Source organism: Candoia aspera, chromosome 2, assembly GCF_035149785.1.
Source record: "Candoia aspera isolate rCanAsp1 chromosome 2, rCanAsp1.hap2, whole genome shotgun sequence".
Classification (NCBI taxonomy): Eukaryota; Metazoa; Chordata; class Lepidosauria; order Squamata; family Boidae; genus Candoia; species Candoia aspera.
This window is the reverse complement of record NC_086154.1, coordinates 265,700,106-265,726,987: the sequence shown is the minus strand read 5'-3', so window position 1 is coordinate 265,726,987 and position 26,882 is coordinate 265,700,106. Positions and strand designations below refer to the sequence as shown.

The following is a 26,882-nucleotide window of genomic DNA, read 5'->3' as shown; positions in this document are numbered from 1 at the left end:
GGAGACAGAGAGTGTCCTAACAGCCAGGAACCACGCTGAGACAAGGAATAGGTCTCTAGTGTTTATTTACTGCTACATAACAGAGAATCCTAACAAACTGAAGAAGCGTGGGAAAACCCAGACATATAAACCCCAAAGACTAAGGCGGGCCCAATCTGTGTCTTTGAATGGCCACCTAATTCCTCAGTACTATGCATGCGCTTTACAGCCTGGATGGGAGCCCCCTGCTCGCCATCCTCACTCATGACAGAGAGTGTCACCTGGCACCCAAGCCACCCCCAGCCACCCCCTCGTTGCAATCGGCCTTCCGTGATATGGCAGCACCTGCATGCTGCCCTTGCTGTCTCCTCCGGTAGCCCTGGAGGCCAGTGCACCAAGTCTCAAGGCCTGGACTGGATGGGGGCAGCTCCATCTCCTGCTTAAACTTCTCTCTCTGCTCAGCTTGCGAGAAACGGGGACAGCTACAAGATGAAGGCAGCCCACATCCGGCTTTGCATAAACTCACTTTCCACCTTCCCTGCTGCTTGTCCTTGAGAGTTATGTCCCTTCTGAAATTAGGGCGGCACCAAGCACAAGCCAAAAGGTTTGTTGGCAGACCAGGCTCTGCCTCTGCTCGGTCCCCAGACAAGAGGGGGAGCTGTGGTGTGCCCTTACCCAGCTACGTGGGTGGTGTCGCTACCCTCAACAGTGTGCCAGGGCAGAGCTAGGAGGGATTTGGCTGGCCCTGCCGCTGCCCCCCCCCAAGTCTCTGGCTGTGACTGCTCAGGCCTGCCTGCAGCTGTGCCATGCCTTCAGATTCCCCCCAAGCAGGCCCACGCCCAGGAAGTAAGGAAAGGTAAAGGTTCCCGTTTAGTCATGTCCAACACTAGGGGGCAGTGCTCATCTCTGTTTCATGGCCAAAGAGCCAGCGATGTCCAAAGACACTTCTGTGTTGATGTGGCCGGCACAACAGTCACAGAACGCTGTTACCTTCCCACCAAAGCAGCACCTATTTAACTACTCGCGTTTGCATGCTTTCGAATTGCTAGGTTGGCAAGAGCTGGGGCGAGTGCGGGAGCTTAGTCCGTCACACAGCGCTTGGGTCTCGAACCACCGAGCTTGCGACCTTCCAGTCAACAAGCCTGGCGTCTTAACCGCTGAGCCACCACAGGGAGAGGGGCCCAGATATCGCAACCCCCACACCACAGGAACCGCCTTGCAGGAAGGATAGCGGCTCTGAATCTCTAATTGCCACTGGCTTTTTCTCCCCTGAAGGGAGGCCTCACCCTCTGTGTTGGTTACAGGGTCTGATGCTGCACACCCAGACCCCTTGGCCGAGGGTGTCCATGGCACTCTGCCTGATAGCCCCCTGGCAACCTCCCCTGGACTTGCAGGATGGACATCCTGCCCTGGACTTTGCCCAGCCAAATTTCTTGCTGGCCTTTCTTACACCACGCACGTGCGTGCAAACCTGAGTGTGCACACACGTGCTCCTTAGGAGCCCTTCCTCCTGGAACAAGGAGCTCCCTCCTGTACACACAGAGCAGACCTTCCTTCCCCAACACAGCTCTTACCTGGGACTGTCCGGCCATCTCCACCCCAGCCTGCAGGAACTCGTTGAAGTCCTGGCCGAACTTGCCCGAGGCCTTAGCCAGGTCCTGGGGGGTTCCGCGTGATGCCTGCACAAGTTCGTTGGCTGACTGGTTCAGGCCGGCCGCTGCCTGGTTCAGGTGGCTCTGGGCCTCCTGGAAATTCTTGGCACTGGGAGGAAACTGGGGGCAGAAACAGGAGTCAAGCTCGGTGGTCCAGAGGCCCTCCTTGCCCTCCTGACGAAGCAGGCAGCCGCCGCAGCCCAGATGGTTTCCACTTGCTGCAAAATGACCAGGTGGCGACATCCGGCTCTCCCGCCTTCTCCATCTCAGCTCCCCTCTGACCCAGGATATAGGCGCAGAGATCTCTGGCCCAGCCCTCGTCACCACGCCTTGGGGCTTAGAACATGGCCCCTTCTCCTGGCCAGAGCAACGCAGCTTCTCTGCGGAGAATCCGTGGCCCAGTTTCCCAAACCCAACGCCTCGGGGCTGGCTGTTAATCCCCCTGCTCAAGCAAAGTCTTCCTGCAGAGCCAAGGAAGGAGGCCGAGGGCTCTGCAGAACCTCACCACATGGGGCCAGAACCCCCAAGAGGAGAGCAGCAGAGCCAACGCCTGCTCCACCACAGCCCCAGTGAAAAGACCAACACCCCAGAGCCAGAGTGGCTCTCAGAGGGTCTCTAACACGCAGCCGGGGCTGAGCACAGCTTGAGTGCCTCTGTGGCACTGGAGTGGGTGGGGGGCGTTTTTCAAACTGGCTGCTTTGGAAGGGCTCTGAGGGGGGTGGCTCTCTGCGCACGTCAGTGACATCCAAAACAGAGCCTGCCTGCCAACGCTGGTCTGGCTTGGGGCTCTCTCCCGGCCCAGGGCCACCCTAACCCACCATCCCATCCTGGTTTGGGCCTTATTCCAGGCTAAAAGCAGCCCCACACTCACAGAATCAGCCAACAGCCTCTTGCTGGCCTCACCAACGGTGCGGATGGCAGCATCGACATCCCGCTGGCCCGGCAGGCAGTTCACACAACGGTTCAGGGCCTGGGACGCAGCCTTGGCCACCTGCCGAGAGAGCACAGAGTGTTCACCTGCCCTCCCAGGCAGCCCCTCTGCCAGGCAGGACCAGGGAGGAGCTTGGGGCTCACCTGGGCCAAGCGCTGCTGGCTCTCGGGATCCCCGGGCTTGGCCACCGCCTTGCGGGCCTCCTGGATGAGGCTGCTGGCTTTGTCCATGACATCTCCCGCACAGTCCAGCATGGCCGCCTGGGCCTGAGGATCCTCCGTGTTGGCAGCCACCCCCCGCGCAGCCTGGCTCAGGGAGCGCAGTGCGTGTGCCACATCCCGTGCTGCAATCCCTGCAGGGAGGGGGAGGGGGAGAGGGGGAGACAAGGGGATCCTCGCTGCTGGCTAGCCCAGGCACCCTTGCCCTGTCCTGACCAGACCAGCCTTCTTGGCTGGCTGGAGAACATTCTTGCTTCTAGCAGTGAACCAAGGACCATGCCCCACCCCAAGAAGGGCGAACCCCATCTGGGCTGGGGCATCCCAAAGGGAAATGGGGGCAGCACTGCAGTGCAAAAAGCCCCTTGCTTCTCAAGCCAGACATTCAGAAGGGACATGGGAGGAAAGTGTCCTGGCCAAATGACAGGGGAGGGCACATGCAAGCACGCGTGGCTGTGGTTGCAGTTGCGACTGCTGGGGCCCCAGGAGAACCAAGTACCTGTGTAGTTCTCATTGCCCTGGGCAACCTCCCCCAGCAGCTGGGCAATGGCAGAGCTGACAGCCTTGGTGCTGTTCCCCAAGTCCTGGGCACACTTCTCCATCTGCAGCACAGACAGGCCATCAGGAAGGGCCTGGGAGCCTTCAAATGCCACCTTCCCTCCCTCCCATGGCTCCACTAAATCCCCACCCCGCATTCCTCCCCACGTACCGTCTCCCCTGGAAGGGGCTTAAGCTTGCCGTCCCGTGCAGCTGCCTTGGCTTCCTGCAAGTCTCTCTCCAGGCTCTGCACCAGGCCAAGGGCCGAGTCGATCTCCAGAGGGCCACAGGCCTCCTGTGCCTGGGGGAACAGGAGAACCCCTGTCTGGTCAGCAGTGCCCCTTTGCTCTCAGGGCTTCTTGCCAAGGTCAGGAGTTTCACATTCTCCCAATGAGAGGGAAGGGGCTTCCCCAGGGAAAGAGGGGGACTACCCTAGCCCCAGCATGAGAAGGAACCTTCCTAGACAGGGCAAGGCGCCTCCTCCGTGTTCCTGGGACTCCACCGGGGTGAGGCCGATCCCCAGAGACCTGCAGGTGAACTTCCTTACCTTCTGTGCTGCAGTGCGGAGTTCAGCAAGAGCTGCCGCTAGGTTTTTAGCACACTGGCTGAGCTGCATGGCAGAGGCCTGGTCCGAGACGGTGGGCACCGTAGCCTTGGCAGCAGCCACCATCTTCCCACCAGGCTACAATGGAAATGGGAGAGATAGACATCACGCGGAGCGGCGAGGCCTGCCAGACCGTGCACCATGAACCCTCTGCCTCCCCCCGGTCAGGCCCAGTGTCTGCTCACCTGCAGGAAGTTTTGGCTGGCAGCGATGAGGGCCAGCTGTGCACTGGGGCTATCGGGCTGGGACTGGCTGCCACGAACTCCCTGCACCAGCATCGGGATCTGATCAGCCACCACCTGCCAAGAGAAAAAAGGAAAGGAAGCCTCTGGCCATGCTGCTCTGGCTTGTGGGCCCACCCTGGATTGGCCTTCAGGGATACGAGGCCTCGGGGCCTCCTTCAACCCCACCCAACTGAACACCTCCTCGTCTTGTGCCTCTATTCTCCTCTAGCTTAACAACGGGGATCAGCCTCCCTCCTTTCATCCTGGCATCTCCAGAGGTCCCTGCGTCCTGTGCCACTCTGCCAACTACATGGAGAAGCCACCCTCCACCAAGACCTCTGTGCCCAGAGCAGCTGGGTTTGTCTGCCAGACTGGCTGCCTCCAAGCGACCAAGGGGTGCTGAATGAGCGCTGTGCTCAACTGCCGCCCGCCCGCTCGCCAGACCTTCACTGTTCTACCGGGCGAAGGCCAGCCGGCCCCACCAGCATCCGGGGCAAGGAATCCGAGGGGGCCCCGAGTTCAAGTCCTTGCCCCATTCCTGCTTACCTTGCAGCTTTGCACCAGCTGCTGCTGGGCAGAAGGGTTCTTGCTCCCCGCGGCGCTGTGCTGGGCGGCTGCAATCATCTGGGTGGCAGCCGCAGCAGCTTGTTTGGCCGCATGCTGGAGAGAAAGAGCAAGGTGGGACTCCTTGGTGGGATCCCAACCTGGCTGGCGAGAAAGAGCCAAGGGAGGAGCCCCGCCCCCTCCCCAAAGCCCCCACCCCCGAGACCGACCTCCAGCCGGTGCACCAGCTTCTTCTTGATCGCGTTCTGGGCTGCAGCATTGGTGGCCATCCGGAGCCCCTCGGCTGCCTCCCGCAGGCGCTGCTGCTGCTCCTCGCTGTCTGGGTGAGCTGCGGCCCCCTGGCAGGAACGATGGAGGCCCACATCAGGAGCTCACACACCCCCTCTGCTCCGTCCCAGAGGGGCGGCTCTTCTGAACAGCCACCCCCAAGAGGAGGCTGCCTGCGGGGCTCACCGCAAGTCAGCCTGCAGGGGAAGGTCACGCCTCTGCCTCCCCAGAAGGTACACCGCCTCCCAGCTGTTGCTTGCCAAGGACAGAGGGCCGTTTGTGCCCGGTCCAGCACTGACCATATGGTCAAACAGGCACTGCCTGTCTAAATGCCCCATTACCCCACGCATACAAAGTGCCAGACCTTTGCTGCTTCCACCATTTTGGCCGTGGCATCTGCCAAGATCTTGGCGGCGCTCAGCAGTTTCCGTGAGTTTTCCAGATCGGTCTCCCCCTCCGCATCAGCCTTGATGGCGTTCACCAGGTCAGATGTTGCCTGGGCCAGAATGCGGGCCTGGCGAACCATTTCTCCTGGGGGGGAGAAGAGCAAGGGAGGCCGTAAGGGGGGCCACAATGCTCCTGGAGGACTCCATCAAGTGCCCGACTGCCGGCACCACCCTCCGCTTCTGGGGCACGCAGACAGGGCTGCTTCTGCAGATGGCACTTTCTCACCGGCATCTCCCATGGAGCTGAAGATGTTCTCGGTGACGTTGAGGATGGTGTCAGTGGCCTGGTCGTAGCGCCCGGCTGGCTGCCCGCCCGTGGCATGCTGCTTGATGTGCTCCAGCAGGTCATTGAGTGCCTGGGTCACGGCGGTGGCGGCCACGCCCACCTGCTTCAGCAGCTGCTCGTCAGAGGTGGCTGCCCGGGAGGCATCCACACAACCTTCTACCGACTTGGCCACTAGCTTTCCAGCCTCGATCAGCTGCTCCTGGCAGACGGGGGAGCTGATGGTGGGAGCGACCACCTGCCAGGGGAAGGAGCGAGGAGGACCAGGTCAAGAGCCAGGCTCTCTGGTGACCTCTCCAGTGGAGGAAAACTGAGCCTGCCCGGGCTGAATTGTGTTCTGGAGCAGCAGCAGCAGCAGCAGCAGCAGCAGCAGCAGCAGCAGCAGCAGCAGCAGCAGCAGCAGCAGCAGCAGCAGCAGCAGCAGGGCGGGCCTCCCCCCCTTGGGGGAGAGAGCCTCTCGACGAGAGGACGCTGGCCCTTGCTCCCCTGGCCCAGGCAAAGAAGGGAGGGGCCCGTGCTGCCGCTATGGCCGGCCCCATCAACCACCCAAATCCCAAGTCGGAAGCACCCACCTTGGTGCAGGCCACCAGCTGGGAGGTGGAGAGAGCACACTGCGTGGCTGCCGCGATCACCTGACTCTGCAGCACCGAGTCCTCCGTCTTCTGGGCCACGTTTTTGGCCTTCAGAACCAAAGCAGCAGCTGCACTGGCCACCGCCTTGGCTAGCTGCATCAGCACGTCCTGGAGAAGGAGGGCAAATCAGGCCACAGTCAAGAAGCTCGTGAAATGTCCAGTGCAGGGTCTCTGTCCCCTCCCCTCCTTCCCCCCTTAAACTAAGGCCACCCAGCCACTGGAACGGACCCCAGCCGCACTCCCCCCAGGTCTCCTGCCCGGAGGCAGCTGTACTTCTCCTGCCAGCCTTCCCAGTGAGTAACGAGTCTCCACCACCAGCAGCCTCAACCTCCGGCCCAGAGCACTGCACACCAAGCCCGTCACCAAGCTCAGGCAGCCAAAGCTGGGGGCAGGGGCCTCAGGAACAGGTGGTACCAAGGCCAGAAGTTGGTAAGCCCCCTCTTGCACCAGTCGGAAGCCTCCCACTCACTTTGCACCTCCTTTCCTGGGCTGGCCCCCTGAAAACCCCTGTCCCCAGAAGGGGCCCTGCCTCTGGGTCTGCGGAGAGTAGCAGGCCTCCTCCCTCTTTCCTCCCCCGACAAAGCAGGTCAGACTAGCTGCCAAATGCAGCAGCGTCCTACAGAGTCCCAGAGCAGGACCTGCATCACCCAGTCCCAGATCTGCAGTGATTGCTTTCAGGTTAGATTGGGGTGTGTGAGTGTGAGTGTGCATGAGGGGTTGCAGCAGACAGAGCCTAGCCCAAGATTGGCTTGGAAGAGCCCAGCAGAGAGAAAGCTGCACAGGAACCCGCTTTGGCAAGCACACCAACTGGGGACCGGGCGGAGAGGGCAGGGGCTCTGCAAGGAGCGCAGCCACAGCCCAGCTCGAGCCCTTTTACCGTCTTGGCGTCAGGGGCGGACAAGGTCCGGAGGTGCCGGCTCTCCACCATCTGTGCGTGAACATCCGCAACGTGAGAGAGAGAGAGATTACGGGCTGAGCCCGTGGGCCTTGGCTGCCCAGCGTGGAGTTGGGAGGTGCCTTCTGGGCCATTGAGCCCCACCGAGTTCCACCCTGCTCAGGGCAGGAACCCCCATCGCAGATCCTCCCCAGCAAAGGCTCAGAGTCCTCCAGGCAGGGCAAGCTCGCTCACTCGCTCTGCGCCGTGAAACTGCTCTGACCATCAGGGAGCCTTCCCCAGAGCGGAGGCAGGACTGCTCAACAAACTCATTGGTCTGTATGCCCACCAGGGTGGTCTTGGCCTTCTTTGCGACACCCCTTTGGGGGTCAGAAGGGGGCCATTGTTCCCCCTCACTACCCACTGCCTTTTCTCCCAGCCTCCCTCCTATAAGCTTCACTGCAGTCCCCTAGACGCCCTTCAGCCACTCCTGGGCCAGTCTGATCACAAGACGGGATCAGCGTGCTCTTGGCACGTGTCTTACCTGGAAATGGGGGTCAGTGTCACTCTCTCCAATCTCCTGCAGCAGCTCTCCACTGGTCTGCCCCACCGCGCCAGCTGCCTGCAACAGGTTCTGCCGGGGCTGGAAGGGAGGAAGCAGGTTCACGTCAGCTCTCGGCCTGGCCACACACACCGGAGAAAGGCACACCACAACCTGCTTGGAGATGGCCAGTCCCCCCTTCCCTCTGAGAGCAATTCCAAAGGACAAAGAAGGCAGCTGCAGCAGGGAGCCTGGGTGTGGTGAGATGAAAGCCTAACCAGAAAACCTCCAATGCCCCCGCAGGGACCCCCGGAGCCCCTCACCCAGGGCTGCTGTCTGGAGGCTGACTCTGGACCTCAGGCCGTGCCACCTTCCCCAACCTCTGCTTCTTGTCCTTCAGTGCCACCTCTGGGCAGGACGAGAAGTACAAAGGGACGGCACCCACCTCAGAGGGCAGTGCCAAGTTCACATCCTCCTCAGATTTCTTTTCTGTTTGATGTGTACCCACCTTCTGCACAGGGGCTCAACCCTCCTCCCCATCTACCCCACAATGACCCTGTGAGGTGGGTTGGGCCAAGAAGGAGAGATCGGCCCAAAGATCCCAGAGAGGTCCCATGCCCAAGAGGAACGGGAACCAGTGCCCCTCCCCCCCGGCTCCTACCCTGCCCTGGGTCTCCCACAGCAGAAGCCTCTTGGGGCAGCTCTCCCTTTGGGGCATCTCCCAGTCCAGTCCCTCCACCACTCACCTCAGCGTTGGACGGCTGGGCTGTTTTCAGCAGTTCTGAGACGGCCCCAGCCAGGTTTTTAGCCGCCTGCAGCAGCTGCCGCCCGTTGCCACCCTCATCCTCCATCAGGGCTGCCAGCAGCTTCACCCCCTTGGACATCTCAGTCAGGTTGGAGGAGATAGTGGTGATGGCACACCCCACGGCTGTGTAGTCTGTCTCTGCCGGGTCGCCGGCGGTCAAGTTGACCACCGAAGCTGTGCCCGCGGTGATGGCATCGACTTGAGAATGTATTTCGTGCTTCGACTCGTCCATCTTGTTCTTTCGCCAGGCCTTGGAGGCCTGAGAATGGAGCAGCAGGAGTCATTCTAGGAGTCCTGCCCCGGGAGAGCCCTCTCCCCACAGATGCTCGGCTGCCCTTCTCCCCAGCCTGCTCACCGCGTCTTGTCCCAGGGGTGGGAGTGTCTCAAAGTCATCCAGGCTGGACTGCACAGCTTTCACGGCCTGCATGCTGGAGTTGAGGGTGCCGGTCAGGGCCTGCTGAGCAGACGTCTGCAGGGCAGAGTGGAAGATGGGTGAGCCGCTGTCCTCCCAAGCAGCAGGACTGGGTGAGGGGGGAAATGCAGGGGCTGCTTTCCCATTCCCCAAGAGCACACCAAGCTTGTGAGGGCGGGAGAAGTCCCAAGGCCAAGACCCCGAGCGACAGGAGATACAGGGCACACAGTTGGTGGCGCTGAGGTCTGTGCAAGCAGCCATCTCTGGAGGTCCAGAGCCGAGCCTGCAGCCCAGGACCCTTACCAGAGGGGGCATGTGCCCCCGATGCATCTGGCCACTCGTGATCTGCTGCTGGGCCTGGGGCATGGTACCCATCTGGAAGTTTTCTGGCCCACTGGCACCTGGGCGTATAATAACTGGAAGGGCCACTGAGCTGTGCTCAGCTTTGTTCAGCTGGTTGAACTGCTGCTGCAAAAGGGTTGACCTACAAGGCAAGCAGGCTATGAGGTGCAGCCCCAACTCCCCTGCCCCCCCAGAAGCTCACTCCCGCTCTGGTGAAACCAGCCTTACTTCTTGGGGGACACGGAGTCCTCTAGCATGGTGGATTCCTCATCCCCCTCCAAGCCAAAGTGGTCTTTGCTCTTTTTCTGCAGGGCAGAGAGGCAGCAGTTATCCCTGCTCACCACCGAGGCCCGGACCCAGCGGCCCTGGCCCCACTGCCTCCAACAGCAGCTCAAGCCACACAGGGCAGGGCCGCCCCCCGCCCCCCCGCGTGCAGTGAGGTTGCGGCCTGAAGACACCCCCTGGTCTGGGCAACAGCAGCAGAGATCGCGACAGCTCTCCTCTTGCCCTGGGTCACTGTGGTCCCCTCCTGGCCCAGACCCCCACCGGAGACCCACCTTCTTCAGGATGATGTCAATGTAACCGGCGATGAGTTGGGCAATCTGCTCCCCCTCAGTGGTCTGCACAGAATAATAGCCGTCCTGGTAGTCCCCAAAATCCTGCCACGCCAAAGCCAAGGCAACCATTGGAGGGGGAACTTCCTGCTAGGTTGCTGTCCCCACCCCCGATGCTACTGCTGGAAGCGGTGGCCAGGAGAGCAACCGCCTTTCCCTGTGACTCCCCCACCCCTGGGCCAGCAAGAACCACCTCCTCTGCAGCCGGCCTCAGGCAGATTTAAACGCCAGGCCGCTGGCGCCACTAGCCAGCCTGCTGCGGCTTCAGACGTGCTGAAGCAGGCACCGGGATCTGAAAGCTGAGCCAGGGCCTCCCCTGGGGAGTGGCATTACCTGTAAAGCCCTGTCTGGTTAGGGACCTGGGGATCTGCAGGACCCAGGCAGAACCTGCACACCCCAGGAAGGCCGGGCACTTTCTGAGAGTTCCCCCTATTGGGGCATCCAGGCGTTTCCCCCCCACACTTCCAGGGAACAGGCCAGGGCAGCCCCTCCCCTCTAGATCTTCCTTAAGCCTGTAGGCTTCAGGGGCCAGACGGGGGGACTCTGTGGCCCCGGTGGCTTAACGAACTCTCGCATCTCTTGCAGTAGATCAATTGCACGGCTTATCACTCTGTTCTTTTATCGACTGGGGAAATCCCAGGTGCTGGGAGGGAGAAACCGTTACCAGGGTGAAGCTCTTGGGGGAGGCTGCCCAGCGCTTGATGTTGGTGAGGTTCCACTCCTGGATGACCTCCTTGGTCTTCTCATCCACCCGCATCACACACTCCTTGGTGATACCCAGGAGACGGGGGACCAGCTTGTTCTTCCCCTTCATCTTCTCCTGCAAGGGAGGTGCCAGCATCACAGGATGCGTCCCACTCTCCTCCACTCCGGTTTGGAGCAGGAAAGCCCCAGCCAGGCCCCAGTGGGAGCCAGACACCTCCCCTCCCCCAGAGCCTCTGAGCAGCACGGTCTGTACCGCAGCCCAGGGCCCTCCCGTCGCCCCCTTGGAGCCTGGGGCCGGGCCAAAGTGGGCCCGAATATAGCTTACTTTGACCAAGAAGAAAGAGACACCGTATGTCTTCAGCGAGCGGGCAAGTTTCACGTAGCGCACCTTGGCCTCGATCTCGCTCATGTTGCCACAGTTCTTGTGGGCCTGGGAGGGGAAGAACACGTGGTTGCATCCCCTTGCTCCCAAGTTACCGGCCCCTGCCCCATCGCTCCCCCAGCCCTTCAGCGCAATCGCAGCTGCTCTGCCAGCCATTCTTCTGCAGAATCCCGCAACTGTCCCATATGCCGGCCAGGCCTCCAAGGCGCTGCAAAAGCTTTATTGTAAACCGCCCAGAGTCCCTTTTGGGAGATGGGCGGTGATAAATTGGATTAATAAATAAAATAAATAAAAAGTAGAGGTCTGCAGATGTCCCCTTTAAAACAGCCACACTTCTTCTGCAGCTTGGGCAGGAAGGAACGTGGCCCGCAAGCTCCAGTTTCAAGAGGGCCTTCTCCTGGCCTCCCACTCACCGTGAAAATCTTCCGCTCACCCTTCTGCTTGATGTATTCCTTTGGCAGAAAGTCCTTCAAGCTACAAGAAGGGAAGGAGAGCCGCACATCAGAGAGGGGCTGTACAAAGCCTGAATTCCCAGCTCCATCTGGCCCTCAAGCAGAATGGACAGGTGCCCAGCCTGGGGAACAGGGACCTGTGGCAAACTCTGCACCCTGAGGGTACCCTGTCTGGGGAAATGACCCAACGGGACCTTGCTCCACGGCCGCCCGGCTGCTCTGCCGGGAAGCTACAGAGACAGGCAGACTCACTCCAAAAATCCCGGCTTGTGCTTCTGTTCGTTGTGAGGACCAAACTGGATCTGACACTGGTACCCGGCAAACTCACAGGCCTTGTCGAAGGAGACGGGGTGAGAGCCGTTCAGGATGTCGTCTCGGGCCTGAGGCCGGAAGAGCACAATCAGCATGGCATGATGTCTCCTCGGGAACCCTCCTCCCTGCTCTGTCCTGGAGACCTGGGCCCTCCCGAGCAGCCTCCTTCCTATGCACCCAGGCAATGATCCCCCAAGCGGGCGGGGCAGGGACAGGGGCCGTGCCCAGCTCAGAAAGCCGTGGAAAGGCCCCGGAAGCGGGGAGCGAAGGGCACCTGGACGTAGAGGAGGTTGAGCTGCACCGGATCGCGGGAATCCACGTTCTGGTCAGAGTAGAAGAACTTCCGCCGGAGCAGCAGCGTCTCGTTGTCATCGATGCCCTGTTCGCGCAAAGTGCGTCCGTGATCCAGCCAGTTCACTGCACGAGGAGGCAGGAGAGGCGTTCAGAGCTGCTGAGGGTCCCTCCGGCCCCCACATCTCCCCCCGAGCTTGGCCGGCCCTCACGTACGCTCATCGTCCGTATGCAGCTTCTGCTTGAGCTTCTCCATTTTCTTCTCATCCCGCAACAGGGTCTTATCCTTTCTGAGGGTCCCTGTCTGCTCCTCCTTCTTCTCCTCCATGATCTCCCGTACCAGGGAGTACTCATCATAGTTGGTGATGCCTGGGGGCACAAAGCAGCCTTGTCAAGGGGCAAAAAGTAGCCCTGGCCACAGCTACAGGCAGAGCTGCCTGGCGGCCCACTTGGCTTGGCCAACATGGTTGTCCCGCCTGGCTTTGGAGGCGAAGGGACTCCACAGAATAGCAAATGCCTCCTCGTTCCTCCCCGAAACGGCACCAGGCTGCTCACCAATCCGGGCACAAATGGTCATAAGCATGTCAGTGACCGTCTTGGAGTCATCCACCATGACCGTCTTGACCGTCCCATCAAGCATGCGGATCTTCAGGGGCCGCTGCTTCTTCTTGTACTCCATGGTGTCCTGGGAAGTCAGATTTAGGGGTGGGGAGTCAAGAAATGCCAGGGCCACAACTGGGGGGAAAGGGCACAGACAACAAAGGGGGCAGGAAAGAGTGAGCACAAGGGAGCCAAGAAGGCAGCGACCAAGTCCCTCTCCAGGTCCTTCTGGGCCTCCTGACTGGCTGCTATGCCATCAGACTTGGCATCCTCCTGGGCTGGTTCAGTTGGGAATGCGGGCACTGTGCTGGAGTGGGTCTGCTCCTCCTAGAGTGGCCAGCTCCAGTTGGGGTGGGGAGATAGAGGTTAAGTCACTGTGGGATGCTGCAAGGCTCAGCCTTCTCCCCACCACTTGGAGAGGTCCTCCACCAGCAGGAGGTAAGAGTCATCAATATGCAGGAGTCACCCCCCACACTTGCACAGAAGAGACGTGGGGCTTGGAGGTTATTGGCATCCAGAGCAGGAAGGAAGGTTATGCTGGATCCCAGCAAGGCAGAGCGGCTGAGGATCTAAAAGCTAACCGGTCCCTCAGCCGGTCCGTCTTTAGCAGGGAATTCCAGGGGAATTCCAGCAGGCATTTCTGGAGCAGCAGCTTTGCTCTTGGGCACTTGCACCCTGTCAAGACCATGCTAGCCCTGAGGGGGGCACCCTGAGCTGCTGGCTATGAGCCCTTAATTGACTGTTTCTGACGATCAGAGCATTCAACCTTACCCTCTGCCAGTTAGCCCAGAGCCCTTGGGAATCAAGGTAACCCCCTCCTAGCTGACTCAGTAAACCCCTTGCAAGGAAGCACTTACCCCATTGCGGAGCATGTAGTAGTCCAGAGCCTTCCCGGCCTCCAGCCATATCCCCTTCTTGGGATCTTCATCCGAGAGGAAAAGGCCAAAGTCGTTGGCTGAAGGAAGAACGGGGAGTGGGGTTGGCCCAGGACTGACCCCAAAGCATCTCCCCAGCAGCACTGGGGGGGGTTGAGGTCAGATAGTGATGCCCCCCAAGCCTGAGGCACATGAGCAAGGGACAAGGTGCAAGAAGGAACTGTCCTGTCTTCCCCCGGGCCCCAATGCTCTGCGTGCCCAGTTTCCCTGCCAATTGCAGCACCTTGTTGGTCAGCCCATCCTCCTCCCCCTTCAGATTTCCTTCTTCAATGAAGGCCTGCTCAGTCAGACAGACAGAAAGACAAGCTTTGCATTTCTTATCATCTGTTTTTTAACGTTTTTGTTAAAAGTTAAAAAACATTAATGTTGTACACTACCCAGTCTTACGGAGTTAGGTGGCCTTCTAAATCAAATCAATAAATAATATACCAGTAATGATAAAGAACATAGCATCCTAAAACTTGGAAGTACCTTAGAGGTCATCTACCCAAACCCCCACTCAGTGCAGGAACCACCAGAGCAGCGGTTCTTCAACTGGGGGCAACTACACCCAAGAGGGTAATTTAGGCATATACCAGTGATAACGGAGCAATTACTTGAGGACTGTTTGGAACTGCCTCTGCCAAGATGCTTGCATAAAACAAAAGAAACTGTTTTTTGTGACGGGAATGACATTATTTGAAACTGGGAAAAGGGGTAATCGGGTCAAACAGTTTAAGAACCACTGCCTAGAACCTTTCTGACAGATGACCACCTGGCCTCTGTTTGAAGAAGTCCAGCCTAGGAGTCATCACCAGGCCCCGTGGCAGCCTGTTCCACTGGCTGATCGCTACTACTACATTCAGAAAGTTCCTCCTGGTACCCCACCTGGACCTGCTCCCCATGCTGGGTGTGGTTTCCGCTTGCCCACAGCAGCAGCATTCCCTCGGCTCCCACCCCATGTCCAGGACTGAAGGCCGCAGGCCAGCAATATTCTGGTATTCTCAGCCTTTCAGATTTTGCAGGGCACGGGTGTCGCTGCTCCATCTATCTGTAGGAGACAGATTTCCCCTCCAGCAGACTTCCATGAACCATCCTACATACAGGGCTGGCATTAGAGGGAGAATGGGGAAAAGTCCTTCAAGACCAGCCCCACGGGAGCATGGGACCCCCCGCCTCCCGCCCAGGCCAAACTTCTAGGGATGAGCAAACGTACTTCCCCTGCGTGGGAAAGGCAGGAAGAAGCCCAAGGGGAAAATGTCCCCTGGCTCCTGGCACTTACGCTGCCCCATCTGGGCCTCCGGCACTCGCTCCCGGATGATGCGGCAGGCATCATACACCATGGTGGAGGGCTCAAACTGCATCGTCTTCACCACATTGCCGATGCTGATCTTGAGTGATAAGGCCACCATGGTGGCAGCTGGGATGTCCCCTGTCCTGCTTCACCTGCTGGAGGAGGAGGGAGGAGTGAGCAGGGAGCCCCCTGGGTGCCACGAGTGGGGGAGAGAGGCGAGCACACCCACAGATGGGCCTTGCCCCATCTCAAGCAGGTCAAAGCCACCCCACTGCCAGAACGGTTCACGCTTCTGCTCAGCCTCCCATGGTCCTGCAGCTCTACCCGGTGGGACCCGGAACCCTTTCTTTCCCACAGGGAGGGGGCCAGAGGCAGCTTCAGGAATGGCGGATGGGACTGCATCCAGCCCTCAGGGGAAAGTGGGTGGGGACTGAGATGGCAATTCCTTGCCCAATCCCATGGACATTCTGCAGGTTGGCTCCTCTGCCTCAGGAAGGGTTACAGGGCTTCTCAACAGTAACAAATAAGCCCAGCCAGCATTCTTCGGATGTGCCTGGGGTCCCCAGTGCAAGTTACTCCAACCGCTTGAGGGGAGGCAGCAGTCGAGACAAGAGCTGGAGAGGCCAGCCTCTGAAGCCACGGCCCTTCCCAGGCTGCCCTGCTTACCCCATGTCCCATGACCGCCCCAGAAGTTCCCCTTTTACTAAAAGCGCCATGGAGAAGAGCAGAGATCTCACACCCATGCACTGGGTGTCAGGCCCAGGGCAGGAAAGGGCAGCATGAGGATGTGGCCACCCCAAAGTCCTGACACTTGCTCAGGAGGAGCCTGCAGGGGAAGATGTGCCACATCACAATGAAGTGGCAGTCCCGCCCGCAGGAGGAAGCCCATCCTGGTGGAGCAAAGCCGATAAGGCCGGTGGCCGGAGGAAGCAGATTATACTCAGGACAGCTGGTGAGAGGAAACCGCAGGAAGGAAGCCCCGGGGGCCCTGCCTGGTAACCGATGCCTGCCTTGCTTGCCCAAGCCATCTAAGAAGAGTGAGTCCCCTGCCCCGCCAGCCGAAGGCTCCCTCCAATGCCTCTGGCACAAAGCAAGGCTGGTGCCTGAAAACAGGGGGCCGCAGAGGACCATCTCCAGCACAGCCACATCAGGAGAGAGAGGGTGCAGGGGAGGGAGTTCTCCAGCTTGGTTCAAAGCTGGGGATGTGCTTCCTGATGCAAAAGAGGAGCCCCCCCCCGCCCGACTGGAAGGGCAACCCATGCCAGGAACCAGAGGCGCCAACACAACACTGTGCTGTTCCCCACCCCACCTGCATCCAATCCATGTCCCACTGCCTTCCTATAGCTTAGACAGAGGGTGGGGCTGGCAGCTGGGTTCCAGGGAGGGGATGCCTTTCTGAACCTCAAGCTCTGAGGGTGGCTGCTAAGGTGCACCCATCAGCCCCACCACCTAGAGAGAAAAGTTGGACCCTGATGCCTATCACCTACCACCACGGGCTCCACTCACCTTTCAGGCTTCTGGGCCACTGCCCACAGCCAGAATGGCACCATACAGAACAGTCGCTCCCCCTGAGCCCAGAGGACAGGCTCCCAGCTTGGGATTCCTCCCCCACCCTTGCAGGGGGGCATGGAGCAGGCAGGGGGCTTCTGCTTTGTTCTCCAACCAAGTACTTCCTGTGGCCCCCCAGTAGGGTTGCTCTGGGTACCTGAATCTGGCTGGTCCGTCCAGCTGCCCACCCCTTTTCAGTCCTTGCCGGGAGCCACTCCAGGTACAAAGCCCTCCCGCTTGGCCTCTGTGCCAGGGCAGGACTCTCCTATCTGCGCCCCAGCAGCTCAGCCCATTTCCTCTCACCTGACCCCAAGGCCAGCCCCACTTCCTCTCCGAGCAGGACACGCCCCACTCCCCAAGGCCCCACCCCCAAATGGAACCCACCAGCTAGGTGTGTCTGGATGCCCCCGCCACCTCTCGCCCCCAAAGCATCCAGGTGTGGTGAGGGCACCCAAGGAAGCACGTCCCAGCACCTGGGCAGAGATGGGCAGCTCTTGCTCCACATAGGAGCCAGCCCAGCCACAAGGGCATCTTTTCCATGGCCGTTCGCAGGAGGCCCAAAGCAGAAAATATGCCCTAGTGGCCGGGCTCAGCCATAGCTCAACCCAAAGTGGGAAAGGCTCTTCCTCATTCCCCCACGTTCTTACTTCTGAGAAACTGAAGGAAGCCACATGAGATCAAGACCAGATTTGGGGTGGGGGGGCCAGAGCCAGGTATTGCAGGAGGATCATAAGCTGGAAGCGGGGCCATCTCTCCCTGCAGGCCAAGCCACATGAAAGGCCTTGAAGTCCAAGGGTTTATGAGACCCCCACCCCACCCCCGCTGGTCACTTTGCAGTTGCAGGTGGAATGGACCCTCATTTCCAAACAGCTCCAGAAACAGGCACCATTTTTCACCTGAAGGACCAGCTCAGAGGAATGCTGTACAAGGTTGGCAGGAGGCAGTCCGGGGTCTCCACACGCCTGTAGGCCTGCCCCAAATGCCCTGCAGGCACCAAGGCAAAGCAGGCACTTTCACATGGATCTGGCAGGGAGCCACACTGGGAGACCCAGCAGCTCTGCCAAAGGCCACTACCTCCCAGGCCTCTCCCAAGCACCAGGTAACTGGGACAGGAGCTCTCTGCCCAACGCTGCCCACAGCAGAGGCCACCAGCCAGGAAACTGGCTTGCGGAAATCCCTGCGAGGACTTTTCCCCTGCAAGGCCCTAAAGGGGGGCTTTCCACGGAGCAGCCTGCCCCCCCACCTGGCACAAGCCTTTGGGCACCCTGAGCCCTTCCACTTTGTGAGGCCTTCTGACTGCTGCTGCAAGGTCTTCACTGGGCATTTATTGGCTCAACACCTGCGAGCTCCTCCTTGGGATGTCGCTCCCCAACCCCAGCTGACCCAGGAGCCAGCAAGCCCTCTAATTGCCCCACCCCAGAATGGCCCAGCCCCTGGGCTTCCCCACCAATGCAAGGCCCAAGGGAAAGGCCCAAGGGACTCGCCAGAGGTGGCAGTGCCAGCCTCTCAAGGGCTGGGGGCTCCGAGCCCCTCCTTCCTACATCCACTGGCTGTTCCTAGACCCCAGTCCACAGGCAGCTGGAAATGGGGGCAAGTTCCTTCCTGCTTGCGCCCCAGAGTCTCTCCAGCCTCTGCCTAGGAGGCAGGCGCTCCCGCCCCACCCCCCCGCTGCGCCTTCCAGGGAGTCATTCCAGGGCTACATTCTTGGCATGCCCAAAAGACGTTTGTTTGCAGCACGCCAGTCAGAGGCCCCTACCTTCTCACTGGCTGGCTCCGTGCATTGGACCAGGCGCGAAACATCTTCAGCTTCTCGCTCGGCCGCAGGAATGCCAGAAACAGGAGGCTCTGTGGTTTCTTGGGGAGGGGAAGGCGGGGCCAGGCCTCTGCTTAAGCACCCTCCCCCCCAAAAGAGGAAGTAGCATCAGCAGCCAAGTGGGCGGGGAGGGGGACCTGCTCTTTCCTTCCCGGTCCCCAGAAGAGATTCTCCAGTCATGCTCTGATCAGCTTCCCCGAGTGCTTCCTCCTTCATGCTGCCCCCAACCCTCGTTCCCAACTGCCCACAGGAAAAGCAGACCACATGTCAAGTTTCAACAGGGCGGGGGGCAGCCCCTTTGTTTCTTCAGCCCTGCAGCCCGCCTGGCCAGCTCTGATCAGCACAAATGCGACACCACCTGTTAGCTGCCGGCGAACACCACAGTGAACTCGAGCCCAAGGTCACCTCCCTTCTCCCTGCTTCCACGCGCCTGGCTCCACGAAATCTCCAGCCCAGCCCCCTTCCGTGAACTGCGTCCTACAAGAGACTCCCTTACGTGGGAGGACACAACTCCCCCCAAAACAGCATGTCTCCCGCTCTCTCATGAGAAGCCCAGACTTGCTCACCGCAATCGCCAAGACGGGCAGCACCTTCGCCAAATGACCAAGCCCCCAGCCCTGACCGGAGCCACAGCCCGTCTGGCCCTCGCTGGCGGAGCATCTGGCCCACCTGGCTGGCCCAAGTGAGCCCTGCCCCGCAATGCCCCCCAGCCAAGGCTTCTCAAAGGGTCTGGAGGAGGCAGAGGAGGGTACAAGGTGTTTGGGGCAGTGGCCCAGCAGCTAAGCCGGGAGACAGAAGGGGCTGCCTGGCAGGGCTTCACCCTGCGTAGGGCAATACACTGCTCTGCAGGAGCACAAGCCTGAAATTTGGAGCCTAATGGGGTGTGGCGGGGGGCAAGGATGAAGCTCGGTTTCACTGCCTTGGCTACTGATGCTGAAGCAGCATGGTCAGCCATTGCCTAGAACAGGAAAGACCAGCCACTGCAGAGCAGCCGCACTGAGCTGTCATTCTGGGCTTAAGCCTGCGTCTCTTCCGCCCACCCCAACACAGCAAGCAACACTTTGCCTTTGCCGCCCGTTCTGCCTCTCAGTGAACGGCCTCAGGCACTTCTTTTCCAGCTGTGCCAGCTTCGGGCTCATATTGATTCCACCCTGCTGGGCCACGGGGGAAGATCCCCCTGGCCACTGACTTGGAGAAGCTGTGGGGTCACAAGGGCCAGCTCTTCCCCACAGCCCCACCCAGCAGGGTCAGCAGCAGCCAGTATTTCCAAGAGAAACGTGCACTGCTGGCTGCTTTTGTACCCTGGAAGTGTCTCCTTGAACTAAGGGAGGAACCAGGCAGATGGCACAGGGGGCAGCAGAGGGAAACCCAGGGGCCCCCTCCCACCAAAGGCCGCCGAGAGCTCTTGGGACATCGCCTGGGGAAGCAGGGCTGCTGGCTGGAATGCAGGGCCAGCCAAAGGATAAGGCTTGCCGGGAGGCCAAAGAGCAGGGCAAGGGCTGGTCTCCCAGCAGGCAGCTGAAGAGGAGGCCGCTGCCCAGCAACATTGCCTCCCCACTCCTCCCCTGGCTCTCAGCAGTCCCACAGACAGCATTTGCACTTATCCCCAGGCAATAAGTTGGCATCCTGTGGTACTCCAAAGAGCCTCTACTTCGGCCTTTTAATGTTCAACTGCAGCAGACGCTGCATGTGTTTGTGCAAGTGCACAAGGGTGGCGAGCCATCCTGAGAGTCATTTTTTTGAAACGGAAGGGCAGGATGTTAATCCCTTTCACAAACAGCAGAAACAAGATGGGCCTCAAATGCTGGGGGCGGGGATGAGGATTAAGGCTGCTCTGGCAAATTCAGGGAATTCTTTTTTCCCCCAAACTGTTTGCAGAATGGGCTGGGTAAGAGCCATGCACTGGCGGGGGGGGGGGGGGGCTGACTCAGTGCCCCCTTCCCCACCCTGATTTCCCAGAAGGAACATTTTGCCTCAAGCAGTACATTCCTGGAGGGGTAATAGCAGCAGCTTCAAAGAGGGATGTATGTTTGGAGGAGGACGTGGGGACAGCACTAAAGTGCAGCCAGTGACTGACCACCCGAGGTCAAGTGCACCCCCAACCCTTGTCCTTCTCTCCTTGCGCTTTTGCTCAGAGTGGGCACCCACTGCTCCCCCCCGGCCCTCTCATGGGTGGTGGGCCTTTTCCACAGAACAAAAACATATACATTGTTGAGGGGAATTGGGAGTGAAAGAGTTGCCAACCTCCGAGCTGGGAATTAGCCCATGCACAGGCATCAAGCCCCGCGGGAAGAGGCAGCGCCATTCAAATTTAACCTCGCATGCAGTGGGGAGCACGTGTGGAGACCCGCCCTCCAGGAGGGCCCCAGGACCAATCAGAGCCAAGCACCAGAGCGCCAGCAGAACGAACACTTCCTGCGGGCTCTCAGGCCTGAATCGCAGAGCAGGCAAGCGGGGGGGGGGGGGGTGACTCACCCAGAGCAGAATCACCAGCAGTGGAAGAAGGGTGGAGGGAGCACGGGTGGGCCCAAGCCACCAGCAGCCACAGACTGGGAAAGGTTGGACCAGCTGCATTGCACGACTCCTTCCAATGCTAGAACTGGGTTCTAACCTAACTCTAACCAGGCCTTGAAGATTTTTGTCAAGTCATTAACTACTTTGAAGTTTTCAATTAAAAAATGCAGCACAGATTCTTTTCCCCAGTAAATCTGCAGAGATTGCCTGTCCAGATGTTTGCTACAGGTTTATCCCTTCACCCTCAGTCCATGAACTCTGAGCCCCAGAGAACATCTGGGAGAGTAGAGCCTTAGCATCTGGTGGCCTGAAAATAAGTGGGGCCGCTGAATGTCTTGGCAGGAATATGAGCAACCTAAGAACAAATAAGCAGCAAGGGGAAGCGAGGAAGCAAGAAGCTGAGCCTTGCTGCATTCCTTCTCTGCATTTCAGTGCATGGCACAGAACAAAGAACCTGCCAAGACTCTGCTCTTGTCTGCAACGGGGCTGATGACGACGGGGGGCCCAAACAGGGAAGGGAACTGGGGGCCCCAGAAGGCAATGAGGGAACCAAGTGCCCTCTACTCTTCCTGGAACGGGGGTAGGCAGAGGACTCCTCGGAGCAGGAAGTATGCCCACCTGAAGGGTCTGCAGGAAGGTGGTGGAGCTGAACCCCCCTCTTCCTGGAAGAAGACCATGGGAGGAACTGATACGCAAGGCAGCTTTAGCTTATGGTTCACCGCCCTGGAAAGGCAGAACACAAGTTTCAAAAAGTAAAGCCCATCCCAGCTCAGAGGACCACGCAGCAGCAGGCAACCGGGAAGGCATCTCCTCCCCCTCCCCCCTGGCTCCCCGGAAAACCAAAGCCAAAGCCAGCTGTGCTGGGACCCAATTCCAGTGGCACCCAGGCCAAAGGCTTCCGAGAGCCCCAGCGCAAGGGGGAGCACCCTAAAGCCAGCCAAATCACCATTCTCCATCGCTGGGAGCCAGGTCTCCCTGCCCTTTCTGCGCTGCTCAAAGGGAGCAGGGTGGCTGCTCCCTTTGAGCGGCTGAATCAGTAGGATCAGACGACTGCAAACAGAACTTCCCAAAGACGCAAGGATCCCTGCCACACTTGGGAGCTGGGGCAGCGGCAGCAGCAGCCACCAAACCACAAGAGGCCGTTGTGCCAGTGCACCCAGTCATCCACAAAAGAGGAACGCAGCAGGAAATAGCTCACCCGCCTGGCCTCCACTGCTCCGCAGCCTGGGCTAGAGTTTACAGGCCGCTGAAAACCTGGGAGCTCTGCCTCCTTCCGTTCCACTTGCCCCCCTCCCTGCTAAGGGGGGAGGGAGCCTGCCCCGCATTGTGCCATTCCAAGCCCAACCTCTGCCTCCCAGGAAGCCCTGTGCTGCCCATCACAGCCCCGCTTCTCAGGAAGCTGCACCCTTTCTGAAACTCGGCCTTGCTGGAGACCGGCAGGCTGCGGGACACGCCCGCTCCCTGACTCTGCAGGACAGAATGACCAAAAGAACCTCCAGGACATTCCCCCGTCGGCTGCCTGCCCACTCACTTCCTGTTTGTCCAGCTCACAGCTGCAACAGCCTCCTCCTCGCGAGAAGCAGACGCAGGAGCACACACGGAAAGGGCAAAGGGGCCCTCGGAGGCAGAGCAGGGGAGCCTGCTGTGGCCTGAGAAGCAGAGGGGGCCCCAGCAGGAGGCCGCCCCTTCCAATGCCTCTCGGGGGTGCCCAAGGAGGGAAGGGAAGGGGAAGTGAATCCACCCCCCAGCAGTCGGAGGCTCAGGACCTCCTCCCTCCAGAAGCTGTCCCCATGGTCGCTCTCCCTGAGCCAGAATCCAGAAGGTGGAGGGAGGGAGGTGGCCAATGAGCCTTGCTTCTCTCCCCCCGCCCCGCCTTTGATGGCATCTGCACTCCAGAGATTTGGTCGATCCTAAGGAAGGCATTCCTCCTAGCCACAGATGCTGTCAATGGCCCGACCAAGGTGCCGCTGCTCCTCCAATGCTGGCCTTGGGCCAGCCTGCTAAAGAAAACCAAGGCAACCAGGCCGGCTGGCCATTGTGGGATGACTGCCATGAGCCTCCAGCTGGAACCCTGCAAGGTGCTCTCAGCTGCGCCTCACCCTGGCCTTTCCAAAGGAGCAACCCGCAGACTCCAGCCAGGAGGAACTGGGCTAGAAGTGTCCCCTCCCACGGCAAAAGAGTCAGCAATGACTGCTACCAAATATGGAATTTGGAGCCACCTCTGACCCAGGCCTCCAGCTGGGGAAGCAGAAGGCAGCAGCAGGAGCAGCTGGGGGGGGGGGGCAGCTGCAGGACCTCTATCTGGAGGCAGCGAGAACCACAGAGCGGCTTTTCAACCAAGAATTGGCAGATGGCAGAAGAGGGCAGCCCGCAACAGAGGGGGAGCCTGGGTTACTCTTGGGTCAGATGTTCAAAGTGAAGGGGACCCGCAATCCTAACAATGCCCCCTCCCACAGTCAAACCCCCACCCTGGGGAAGCACCGTAACCCACTTCCCAGGCTCGCCACTCTTCCTCTGACCCCATTCCATGGCCAGCTCACAGAGCTTCCTTGCCCTTCTGCATCTCTCAGGGGCTCTAACCCAAGTTCTAAAGGCAGCCCATATGACAGGGGGGCTGCCTCCCCAAGGCATTGCTGAGTGAAGCAGACATTACAGCTGCAGTCAAAGGCTCTGCATTCAGAAGTGGGGAACCCCACTTCTCCAGGGATAAGGCAAGAACAAGGAAGATGCAGAGCTGCAGCCATCAACCCCAGGCAGTGCCCTTTCAAGCTGAGCCCTACAAGGCATCTCCCAGGTGGCAGAAAAGGCTGGCTGCATTCTCTACCTCCAGAAGCATCCATGTGGGCACAGCTGCCGCCCTGCTGCCTTGCTCTGCTCAAGACACCAGCCAGCACTGCACGGTGCAAGAGGAGAAGGCCCCAAGGGAGCCCAAGGTCATAAAGCTCCTGGAGAGGGTTAGGGTTAGGGCAGAGGGGTCTCAGAGGGGTCCTAGAGTTCCTCGCAAAGCAAGTTTGGGTGGTCTCAGCAGCCCCCACCAAGGAAGCGCAGCTTTAGAAAGGAATGGAAAACGTAGTCACAACTTGGCAGCCGTCAAAGAACGCTTTAAAGAGCAAAGTGGTAAATGAAAGTAGATTACTGCAGAGAAACAGATTAGCTAAAATTTAACTCCGTTTTCAAAAGATTCAATATAATTGCAGTCATCTTAATGGCTTAAAGGCCCAAAACATCTGACAAAGCCTGCAACCTTGGCCATTTGTGGTTTTATTTTTTCCTGTAAACACTCGCCTGCTAATTCTGGAGCATGCTGTTACACAAGACACAACTGGTGCTATAACCCTATCATGCTGTTCAGTTTTTAAAAAATGGAGTCCTTGGTACTCTCTGAGCTTAGTTTGCTTGCAGACCTTAGCAACATATATTCTCTTCTATTTAAAATAAGTTTCAGAAATCTAACAGAGATCTCTTCATCCAAAGACCCGTCACCAGTGAGAAATGCCCCTCCCTCAGGCCCTGGCCTGCCCCCCCCCCCACGAGCACAGCACCATAAAAGGGACTATTTTGTTCACATACCGCTCAATATTTAAACCCCGCCTTTCTTCCCCCTCCTGGAATTTAAGGGGCAGGCAAGGTTCTCCCTCTCCTGCTGTTCCACACAAACACCACCCTGCAAAGTAGACTAGGCTAAAGTAGGAGTGGAATTTACACGGGTCAGGGATCTGAGGGCTGCAAAGTGGGGGGCTGCGTGTTGAAGCCGCAAAGTGTCTCTTTTTAGCCTCCGATGCGCCCCAAAGCGTCCGTGTCCCAGTTTTCGTGGATGTCCTATCTTGGAATGGCAGGACGCCCCCACCCCGCGCCCGTGTCCAGCAAAGAGGGGTGCAACGGGGCCCGGGGGGCGGAAAGAGATCGACCCGGGCAAAGTGCTGCCGGTTGAGACAGGCGGGCCCGCGAGCTTCAAGGCGCTCGCGCCATCCGCGGACAGCAGAGCCCGCGGGGCGGGCAGAAAGCCTCGGGAATGCCAAGGCGGGGCAGGGGGGAGGAAGGAAGGGGGGCCGCCTTGCGGGGCGGCGCGCTTCTCTGCAACGGCGCCCCAAGGCCGAGGGAGGCGCCCCTGTTCCTGGCCCCCCACAGGGGTTTGCGCGCTGACGCCTCCCTCCAGGAGCCACTGACATTCACGCGAGACCCCGCGGCCCTCCCCGGACCGCCCCGACACGGGGGTGGGGAGCGGCGGGCGAAGGCAGAGCCGCAGCGCGAAGCCCGGAGGCCGGCCGGAACCCACCCGGCGTTCTCCGCGCCCCAAACCCGACCCCGAGGGGTGAGGGGGCAACACGCCGCCCCAGGAAAACTTGGAGCGGGCCCGGCTAGGCCCACCCGGGAGCCAACTCGAGCGCCCGCCCGCGCCCCACCTCGCAACCCCGGGCTGGGAAGGAAGCGAAGGGAAGGGGCCGGGCTGCGTCTGCGGCGGAGCCTGGCGGAGGAGCGGCGGCGCTCCGGGTCCTCCTCGGCCGCGGAGTGGGGGCTCCGGGCCCTCCCGAGGAGAAGGCGGGCGCCACGGGGCCCGAGGCGCGCCTCGCCCGCCGCCAGAGGCGGCGACTGTTCCCTGCCGGTCCGGCGGCGCGGCTGGGCTCGGCCTGCCGGCGAGCAGCGGCGAGTTCCTACCTGCGGGATGCGGCGGCGGCGGCGGCGGCGGGCCGAGGGCTGTGAGCGAGGGCGGGGAGGGCCGCGCCACCCCCCGCCTGGCCCCGCCCCGCCCGGAGGCGCCTCCCCCGCCAGGGCGCATGCCCGGAGCCGCGGGCCGTCTGTGCTGGGGGCCCTTACTTCCCTTGCAGCAGCCGCCGAACCGGGGCCCCCGCCTCCGGAGCGGCAAAGCCGAGGCCGGTGGAGGGGCGCCCGGGAACCGCTCGCGCCCGCCCGGCCCGTGGCCCACTGAGCCCGGCGCTGGAGGTGGCCTCCTTCCCGTCGTGGACGCGCCGTCGGGCCTAGGGAAAGGCCGGGCGCCGGGCCCTCTTGCGCCGCGGGAGGGCCGGGAGAGCCGAGTCCTCGGGCCTCTCCGCACAGGGTGCCGACCCGCATCCGCCCGAGGCTTTCTCCCTGGCGGGCCTGACCCTCCTTCGAGCAGCGGTGGGTTTCCCTGCGCAGCCTGTGAAGGGTTCGCGCTCCTGGGACTTCCACCCCAAGCATTTCCCAGCCAGCCTTGCTGACCTCAAGGCCCACTTGTAGGCTGGGGAATGCTGGGAGTTGAAGTCCACCCCTCTTAAAGCGGCCAAGCTTGCGAAGCGCTGCTCTAGGGGCTCGGTTTCACCCTTACGTTTTTAACCAAGTTGGGCATGTCAGGATGCCTGCCTGTAAGGGCCCGGCCCCCTCCCGCCCTCTGTGCGGCTTCACCGTGGGTCTGCCTGCACACGTGTGTATTCTTGGGAGGAATGAGCAAAGAACATCAGCAGGGCACCCTCAACAGGGCCACCTGTGGCGCAAATGGCTTGCACAGCAAGCGGGCAGCTCTCTCGGGCAGCAGCAATAGAGGAAGATACTGGAGGCGGAAGATTGCTTTCAGCGCAACAACGGCAGAGGTGTCAATTCATGCTGCGCAGGAAAAGGTAGTGCTAAACCTCTCCTAGAAAAACCCAGGGATAGGCAAGATATTGATGATACCATGCCGGAGGACGGGCTGCTCTGCTCAGGTGGCCCTCAATGTGCTACCAAGATAAAGCTGAGGATCTTTCTGAGTAGTACTCCTTTATCATGAGTCTAGTTTAAAGCCTTTGGGACCTCTAGCTGCAGACGTTGCCATGCAGGGAAAGAAAATCTGAAGCTGCCAAGACAGAATTACATTGGGAACAGGGAACTGAAGAAGCATAAACATGGGGAAACCCAGCCCAGTGAAAGATGAACCGCTTACACACTGACAGCTCCAGCATCAGAGAACTGAAAGAGACCCTTTGGGTCAGAACATCATACGGTCTGCTATTAGGGATATGGAAGATGAATAGAGTTGCTTTCACAGTCATGTAATTCATGCCGGGTGGGGGAGGGAGCAAGGGGGGTATGAGGGAGAGTCAGCAAGGGAGTGAGGGGGTGTGCGAAAGGCACCACACAGGTCTGGGAGGGTTGTGAGGCGGGTGTGAGAGGCACTGCATG

The 26,882-nt window shown here is 60.0% G+C and overlaps 1 protein-coding gene across 2 annotated transcripts in view; it reads right to left on the bottom strand.

The window, feature by feature from the left end:
• The window catches only part of TLN1 (talin 1), a 45,309-nt gene extending 19,840 nt beyond the window's left edge, over window positions 1-25,469 (bottom strand). The window contains exons 1-29 of one of the 2 annotated variants that reach the window (XM_063295938.1): window positions 25,404-25,469; window positions 14,861-15,027; window positions 13,522-13,619; window positions 12,620-12,749; window positions 12,281-12,433; window positions 12,048-12,190; window positions 11,714-11,841; window positions 11,423-11,483; window positions 10,953-11,057; window positions 10,587-10,742; window positions 9,866-9,967; window positions 9,537-9,613; window positions 9,270-9,450; window positions 8,910-9,023; window positions 8,496-8,813; window positions 7,753-7,851; window positions 7,212-7,262; window positions 6,275-6,442; window positions 5,646-5,940; window positions 5,338-5,504; window positions 4,916-5,044; window positions 4,689-4,802; window positions 4,104-4,217; window positions 3,862-3,996; window positions 3,487-3,615; window positions 3,277-3,379; window positions 2,706-2,914; window positions 2,503-2,622; window positions 1,554-1,751 (exon numbers count right to left, since the gene is read on the bottom strand). In XM_063295938.1, coding sequence (XP_063152008.1) covers window positions 1,554-1,751; window positions 2,503-2,622; window positions 2,706-2,914; window positions 3,277-3,379; window positions 3,487-3,615; window positions 3,862-3,996; window positions 4,104-4,217; window positions 4,689-4,802; window positions 4,916-5,044; window positions 5,338-5,504; window positions 5,646-5,940; window positions 6,275-6,442; window positions 7,212-7,262; window positions 7,753-7,851; window positions 8,496-8,813; window positions 8,910-9,023; window positions 9,270-9,450; window positions 9,537-9,613; window positions 9,866-9,967; window positions 10,587-10,742; window positions 10,953-11,057; window positions 11,423-11,483; window positions 11,714-11,841; window positions 12,048-12,190; window positions 12,281-12,433; window positions 12,620-12,749; window positions 13,522-13,619; window positions 14,861-14,990 — 3,927 coding nt within the window. In that variant the 5' untranslated portion in view covers window positions 14,991-15,027; window positions 25,404-25,469. Of the gene's footprint in view, window positions 1-1,553; window positions 1,752-2,502; window positions 2,623-2,705; window positions 2,915-3,276; window positions 3,380-3,486; window positions 3,616-3,861; window positions 3,997-4,103; window positions 4,218-4,688; window positions 4,803-4,915; window positions 5,045-5,337; window positions 5,505-5,645; window positions 5,941-6,274; window positions 6,443-7,211; window positions 7,263-7,752; window positions 7,852-8,495; window positions 8,814-8,909; window positions 9,024-9,269; window positions 9,451-9,536; window positions 9,614-9,865; window positions 9,968-10,586; window positions 10,743-10,952; window positions 11,058-11,422; window positions 11,484-11,713; window positions 11,842-12,047; window positions 12,191-12,280; window positions 12,434-12,619; window positions 12,750-13,521; window positions 13,620-14,860; window positions 15,028-25,403 lie in introns of those variants that run through there. The other variant, XM_063295939.1, reaches the window with a different exon arrangement.
• Window positions 25,470-26,882: the final 1,413 nt, after the last annotated feature.